At 36.7% G+C, this 8,187-nt stretch overlaps 2 protein-coding genes across 2 annotated transcripts; both read left to right on the forward strand.

Moving 5' to 3' along the window:
* Positions 1–456: 456 nt before the first annotated feature.
* Positions 457–2,898, forward strand: LOC17882291 (laccase-12). The gene is made up of 6 exons (XM_006287328.2): positions 457–613; positions 751–902; positions 992–1,236; positions 1,335–1,463; positions 1,586–2,524; positions 2,612–2,898. Exons 1-6 carry the CDS (start codon positions 518–520, stop codon positions 2,740–2,742), a joined length of 1,692 nt encoding a protein of 563 aa, XP_006287390.1. The 5' UTR covers positions 457–517; the 3' UTR covers positions 2,743–2,898.
* A 1,765-nt stretch (positions 2,899–4,663) lies between these two features.
* On the forward strand, positions 4,664–6,492 carry LOC17884083 (dehydration-responsive element-binding protein 2A). The gene is made up of 2 exons (XM_023781591.1): positions 4,664–4,841; positions 5,169–6,492. The coding sequence occupies exon 2, from the start codon at positions 5,192–5,194 to the stop codon at positions 6,194–6,196; it is 1,005 nt and encodes a 334-aa protein (XP_023637359.1). The 5' UTR covers positions 4,664–4,841; positions 5,169–5,191; the 3' UTR covers positions 6,197–6,492.
* Positions 6,493–8,187: the final 1,695 nt, after the last annotated feature.

Below are 8,187 nucleotides of genomic sequence, written 5' to 3' on the forward strand. Positions count from 1 at the left end.
AAGATAGTAAAATATACTATGAGTATCATTTTTTTTTTGTTACTAATGTCCAAGGTAAATTTATTAATTTATCACCGAATCATATGGAGGTTAGGTGTTTAATATAATTTCTAAACTTACATCATGTTTTTTTGGCATAAGTGATCATGATTCCTCATGTCAATTAACATATATTTTCTGCCAACACTTTTTGAGGTTGATCAACTCTTAAAATAGAAGAAAACTAACTAAACTTTGGTTTTCGATGAGAAGTGTGAAAGGAAGCATAAAAAACATAGCCAACGAACTGAGAAAGACACTTAAATATGTTGGTGACCGGTAATTTTATATTTCTTTTGAATAATCAGCACCTAATTCTTCCAAATCCTAAATAATTTAGTAACAAAAACTCCCATTTAATCTTACTATAAAAGGGATCTTTCCCTCTTCATAATTCTCTCAAACCCTCCTCTCATATCTCTCTTAATCACCTTATACTTAAAAAAAAAATCAAAAGCTCAAAGCTTAAACACACTCGATGAAGACCGTCCACTCATTCTCTTTCTTGTTGTTCTTTTGTTCCCTTCTCTCAGCTTCATCGACTATAGCCAAAGTTCAACACCATGACTTCGTCGTACGTCCCTCAATAAAATAAAATAAAAAAACTGCATGTTCATCATATTCATTGACGCATAGTTACATTCATCAACGACTACTATACTAATTGTCATTATTTATTTATTTGTTGTGTGTGTGCGCAACTATAATTAGATACAAGAGACGCCGGTGAAGAGGCTGTGCAAAACCCGTAACGTTATCACCGTCAACGGAATGTTTCCGGGACCAACACTCGAAGTCAACAACGGCGATACTCTTGAAGTCAAAGTGCATAACCGTGCCCGTTACAATATCACCATCCATTGGTACATTACATAGCTTTATATCTAACTATCTATTAAGCCTTTTTTTTAACTGTGTATACATATATGATAAAAATTGGAAACAAAAACAGGCATGGAGTTAGGCAGATAAGAACCGGGTGGGCAGATGGACCTGAATTCGTGACACAATGCCCAATCCGACCGGGAAAGAGCTACACTTACCGTTTCACTATCCAAGGCCAAGAAGGAACATTGTGGTGGCACGCTCACAGCTCTTGGCTACGAGCCACCGTCTACGGTGCACTCATTATCCACCCAACCCCTGGTTCCTCTTTCCCTTTTCCTAAACCGGATCGCCAAACCGCCCTCGTGCTCGGTATATATACACAGTTCTGTACTGATCTACAAAATATATTTGAATCTTTTTAAACCAATTAACAACAAACAAATTTTTATATTTTTTTTTTAAAACAGGTGAATGGTGGAATGCAAATCCGGTTGATGTAATAAACCAAGCGATTCGAACCGGAGCTGCTCCGAATATATCCGACGCCTATACCATCAACGGTCAACCCGGTGATCTCTATAATTGCTCAACCAAAGGTAGACAAAATTTAAAACTATATTATATCCATATAAAATTACTAATTGTAGTCTATATAGACTAGAACTTAATTAAGCATGTGATATATTAAAGTTTTTGGAATATTTTGTAAACAATGCAGAGACTATCGTAGTACCGACAAAATCAGGGGAAACAAGCCTCCTACGAGTGATCAACGCAGCTCTAAACCAACCGCTGTTTTTCTCAGTGGCTAACCACAAGCTCACCGTGGTTGGAGCCGACGCGTCTTACCTGAAACCGTTCACCACAAAGGTCCTTATGTTAGGTCCAGGCCAAACAACCGACGTACTTCTAACCGCCGACCAACCGCCAAAACGGTATTACATAGCAGCAAGAGCTTACCAAAGCGCCCAAAACGCACCGTTTGATAACACCACAACCACAGGAATACTCCAGTACAAGAAAACGACATCTCCACCAATCTTGCCGGTTTTGCCCGCCTTCAACGACACGAACACCGTGACGTCATTCTCCAGAAAGTTCAAATCTCTCCGAAACGTCGTCGTGCCGAAAACAATCGACGATGATCTGTTCTTTACCGTCGGTTTAGGTCTCGACAATTGTCCCAAGAATTTCCCAAAAAGCCGGTGCCAGGGCTTAAACGGAACCCGGTTTACCGCCTCCATGAACAACGTTTCGTTTGTTCTACCGTCGAATTTCTCGCTCTTGCAAGCACATTCCAACGGCATTCCCGGCGTTTTCACGACGGATTTCCCAGCCAAACCGCCGGTTCAATTCGATTATACCGGAAATAACATAAGCCGGGCTCTGTTTCAGCCGGTTAAGGGTACTAAACTGTATAAACTCAAGTACGGATCAAGAGTTCAGGTTGTTTTACAGGATACAAACATTGTAACGTCGGAGAATCATCCGATTCATCTTCACGGTTACGATTTCTACATAGTTGGTGAAGGGTTTGGTAACTTTAACCCCAAGAAAGATACTTCTAAGTTTAACCTTGTTGATCCTCCACTGAGAAACACCGTGGCTGTTCCTGTTAATGGATGGGCAGTAATCAGATTCGTGGCGGATAATCCAGGTAATTAACAAAGTTTTATTTCTCCTATTAATAGTTATATTCTAGTTAAAAATTTGGGAAAACAATGCTGTTTTGGTAATGAAACAGGGGTTTGGTTGATGCATTGTCACTTGGATGTTCATATAAAGTGGGGTTTGGCTATGGCGTTCTTGGTCGATAATGGTGTCGGAGAATTGGAGACTCTTGAAGCTCCTCCTCATGATCTACCTGTTTGCTAGTTTCAATAAAAGGAGGCATTTATAGAAGATTTTGGTATTGGTTAATGGATTAAAAAAGCCTATTCATTGAAAGATAAAATGTCACTTTCAGTTTGGGTAGATAAAAATTGTTGTATTTTGTTAAATGTCGATCATAGTTTATGTTGTTTCTGTCTTTACCAAATGTTTGCAGTTATAAGAACATTTCCAATTTTATGAAAAGATTAAAAAAAAAGTTTCAGCTTATGATCCGAGCAGTAATGGGTCTCGTTTCAGCTTAATAACGAAATAATGGGCCTTAAAATAAATAACTAAGGCCCAAAAGCTAGTACCTTTAGATTACGTAGGCAACTGCGTGGTGATACGTTAGCGATGGCGTTAGAGACACGTAGTGAATGAAGTGGCCATTGAAAGAGAAGGACACATGAGGCACATGCAAAGGCTATATGACTGCTACTACTACTTTGCTTAGACCATCATTATCAATAGGATTTAAAGGATATTTTAGAATAATTAGGATTTAAATTTAAATCAAAAAGGTGAATTTTTGGTAAGATACGTATGTTGCATAAGAAACAGAAATATGTCTAAGATACGCATACGTGGCAGAAAAAGGTTGGCTAAATTCTTTTTTTTTTTTACTCAGTTTTTTTTTTATCTCTCTTTGAAACCAAAGCGAAATGTCCCATAAACAACAAAGTTACTTTACTGGATTTTGAACTTGTCAGCTGATTTCATCGACCAAAACTGAACTAGTTTTTTTTGATTTTTTGAGGTTTTTGTAACAGCAATAACTATGAGTTATATTCAGCCTATATATAAAACTTTGGTGCTTCTCAATGCTCCTTTGAAGTTAAATGGGATCATTTTGTTGTTTGAATCGCTAATTTAATAAATTGGTATTTAATCTGATAACATATTTGATCAAGCTATGCATCAACAATTGAATAACGTTTTGGTCGAGCATATATGGACAAAATTTTCTCGCAATCAAGTTTAAAAATATTGTATTTTATGTTATAATTTCTATCTTATAATTTATCTTTTATGTATATTTTCAAATTCTAAATTTGCAATAATTATAAGATTTTCTTAAATTACAAATTATAAATTTATTTAATTTTTTAAAAAATAATTTTTTTCTAAGATACCCAACTTAAGATCCTACCAATAAATACATCCAAAAACTAAAAACAAAATCACAACTCTTAAACTCTACTTTTCCAAATTTAATACTAAATTATGCTAAGATACCCTAATTAAAAGACTACTGCTCTTACACAACTTGCAACAAACCAATATTGTTTTGTTTATTATATTATATATGGTAATAATGGAACCCTTTGTCGCTGTGCTCGATGTTAAGCCACCCAAGTATGAGCTTCACCATTTGACACGTCTCTGTAGCAAAAACAATAAATTAATGTTTCACTGACCTTTCTCATAAGAGTAAGACCTTTCTGGTTCACAGTTTCTCGATATACTCGTTCTGAAGATTTATGAATTCGTTTCTTATGTACACTGGAAAGTGGAAACTGTTGATTTTAAAAATATAAAATATTGTGGCAATGAACCAAGAAAAATCGAGAAAGAGCATATGTGACGATGATCTGTTGTCAGAGTGTACATAAATCTGGAGGAAACAAACTTTATTTCCGATTTTTTAAAATGGGAGATATTTTAAAAATATATATTAAAAATAAAGCCGTAGTTTTGATGGTCTTATCTTATCCATTACTCAATTAAGAAAAGGTTTTACTTTCCCGTATCAACAGCGTGTTTCGAGAACATTCGGGACACTCGTCGTTCCGAGAAGACGTCTAAGCCCTGATGTTCGAATCAAAACCTGACACGTCACTATTAGCTTACAAAAAGATAAATAAAGTAATAGTATAAGAATAATCTAGAGAAGGATATAAATACTCGTCGATACTTGTCTTCCTTTAGATATTTTGATTTCTGCTAAAGTAAGGAAAGCTGTCTGCTACGAAAAAAAATAAAAAGCTTTACAGAGAAGAAGATAGGCGCAAGAACACTAAACACGGAAGCGACTTATCTCAGCAAAGGAAGAGAATTTGATTTCGATCAAACATCTAGTTTTCCAATTTCATCTCCCATAGGTACGTTGATTTCTGGGTTCTTATTAAATTAATTTATGATCAATTTCTTTGATTTTTCCCTAAATTCGCCTTGAAGAGGAACTCTATCGTGGTTAATTGATGATTCTAGGGTTTATGTTTGGCTTTTAGGAGTTTGGTCTGTATAATTGGTAGCTTTAATCAAATTCTAGGAGATCGTATCAATCCGATTCTGAATTTTGCAAAACCTAGTGATGACCAAGGAATTTGACTATAAATCAGTCTTTTTTTGTACCGATTTAGGTTCTTTTGATCTTCTGGTCTTACGTCTGAGTTAGTGTTCTGATATAAACGTGTTGTGTTTTGTAGGTTGTGTTGTTACTAGGAAGGAGATGGCAGTTTATGACCAGAGTGGAGATATAAATAAAACTCAGCTCGATACATCGAGGAAGAGAAAGTCGAGAAGTAGACGTGATGGTACTACTGTGGCTGAGAGATTAAAGAGGTGGAAAGAGTACAATGATACTGTGGAAGAGGCTTCTACCAAGAAAAGGAAAGTTCCTGCTAAAGGTTCGAAGAAGGGTTGTATGAAAGGTAAAGGAGGACCTGAGAATGGTCGTTGTAGTTTCAGAGGAGTTAGGCAAAGGATTTGGGGTAAATGGGTTGCTGAGATTAGAGAACCCAATCGTGGCAGTAGACTTTGGCTTGGTACTTTCCCTACCGCTGAAGAAGCTGCCTCTGCTTATGACGAGGCGGCTAAAGCTATGTATGGTCCTTTGGCTCGTCTCAATTTCCCTCCGTCCGATGGGTCTGAGGTTACGAGCACCTCGAGTCAGTCTGAGGTGTGCACGGTTGAGACTCCTGGTTGTGCTCATGTAAAAACAGAGGATGCAGATTGCGAATCTAAACCACTCTTTGGTGAAGCTAACCCGATGTGTCATCTGGAGAGTGGTGCAGATGTGAATAAGAAAGACGTGAAGGCAGATGTCGACTGGCTTAGTGAGTTCGAAAATAACTATTGGAGCGATGTTCTGAAAGAGAAAGAGAAAGAGAAAAAGGAGCAAGAGATTGTAGAAACCTGTAAGCAACAGCCGGATTCCCTCTCTGTTGCAGACTATGGTTGGCCCAATGATCTGGATCAGAGCCACTGGGATCCTTCGGAGATGTTAGATGTTGATGAGCTACTAGGTGACATAAATGGCGACTTGTTTACGGGCTTGAACCACGACCAGTACGCAGGAAACAATGTTGACATAGGATCATTCAAACCCGAGAGGCGTCAAGGCGGATATCAATCGCTGCAAAGTCTCGACTATGGATTACCTCCGTTCCAGCTTGAAGCAAAGGATGGTAATGGGTTCTTTGACGACTTGAGTTTCTTGGATCTGGAGAACTAAACTAAACATTGGGCTTTCCGATTTGTTATTTGGCGTAATCCCACAGCGACTGTTGATTCTCTATCTGAGTTTTAGTGATATAGAGAACTTCAGAGGACTGAGTACCATGTTTTTCTTATGAAAGTGAACTGTACATATTTTTCAGACAGTGATCTGACAAAAGAGAAGACAGCTATGGTTTGTTAGTCTGCTTCTCTTACTAGTTGTTCGTTTTGTTTTCTTGTGTTATATATATAATGATAACAGAAATAAAACACACTTGTTAAGCTTTATGGGGGCTTAATGAGTCTACCAAACGGGTCACTGATAGGAGTCTAGATTTCAAATTGTTACTACGAGTCGCTCCCAAGGCAGTAGGTATCTCTCCATCGTTCACGCTGACACACATTAATTTTGAAAGTTGCATTATCATTTGTTAATAATCTTAGAGATTATAAAATTAGTAGAAAAAAGAAAAAAAAAACTGATGACAAAAAAGATACAGTGAAGTTTTTTCCGTAATCGTCCTCTCTAACTTCAGGCAGTTCGACATTAAACACCACCCATGCGTCAGGAGGAACCTTGTCACGAAAAGCACCATACCTGTGTCTGTGAGCCAGCCAGAATATAATCATTATCTCATTAATTTAACAACTACTAGACTACAAAGCCTCTTATTTCAACAACTAGTTTTATAGTACAAACCTAATAATAACATAAAAGGTGATTTTCCACCGTTGGATTCGAAAATCTTGCTATTCTCTTGAAGCTTTCAAGTATGATAATAACTAACCTGCAGACAGAGACAACAGAATGAGCTCCAGTTGAGAAGTTACACACAAACTACATTAATTGACGCACTCTGATAGAACAAATCCCACAAAGAAGGGATTCACCAGTCACAACAACTTAATATATATATAGTTTTGGTGGTTCTTATGAGACATTTTGTTTCTTCACTTCCTATCCAATATATATGATCATGTGGTGCTCGTCTCAGTAAGGCATTAGTTTGTTCATATATTTCCTATTCAATGTCTATTCTTTAATGTTTTCTCGACGCCCTCTCGTGTATGCAATGTAGGACCAACGGCGCCCTCTCCACATGAAGAGAAATGTTTTCTCAACGCCCTCTCGACATCATCACCATTCACCATGAAGTCCTGTGTCATATCCCGATACAATAATCCTCCCAATGTCACTGTAATTATTTGACAATACCTAATTATATATATCAACGAGTGTGACAAGAACGAACATACATGCATCGATCGATCTTAATTACAGTTTTTTTTTTTTTTTTATTGTAAAGAGACAAGTATCGATTCAATTACCTGACTTTTGGCAGCAATTTTGGTCCCTGAACAAGTAGAAAAGATGTAGTCAGAAACTCTAGTAATTATTATTAACTTGAAGTATTGTTCTTATATACATATACTTTTTGTGAAGAAACCATTAGCTAGCTAGGGGTTATAGAATGATCCTTTATTAGGGGATCAGATATGTTTGTATATATTTTCAGAAACAAACGATTGGGCCTTAAGTTTTCAATTTTGTTTGTATAGCCCACATGGAGTCATATATATACAGATATTACCACATTTATTTTGTAAGTGACTCAATTACACGTAAACACATCAGACTATAATGTAGCTTGTTAGGAAAAATGGAAACTGCGTATATACATATATGTCTTACAAATATACGATGAAACTTGATGTAGAGTAAACATAAGCATGTGGGCTATTTTATATGAAAAAATAGCAAAGTCGCGATGCAACAACCTTTGTACTATATGATGTATGAGAATATAATATTAAAATGGCAACAAGAACAAAAGAAAACAAAAAAAAAAAAAAAAGATAGAAAGGAAAGGATAATCTTCTTCTACCTAAACTATTAAGTCAAACAAGAATTTAGCAAAGTTTAGCAACAATCCACTTGCATCCGTCCGGCGTAAGCTCTCTCTTTGATAAAGGTCTTTCGGTACACTATTCTCTCTCTCTCTCTCT

Source organism: Capsella rubella, unplaced genomic scaffold, assembly GCF_000375325.1.
Source record: "Capsella rubella cultivar Monte Gargano unplaced genomic scaffold, Caprub1_0 scaffold_6, whole genome shotgun sequence".
In the NCBI taxonomy this organism is placed as follows: domain Eukaryota; kingdom Viridiplantae; phylum Streptophyta; class Magnoliopsida; order Brassicales; family Brassicaceae; genus Capsella; species Capsella rubella.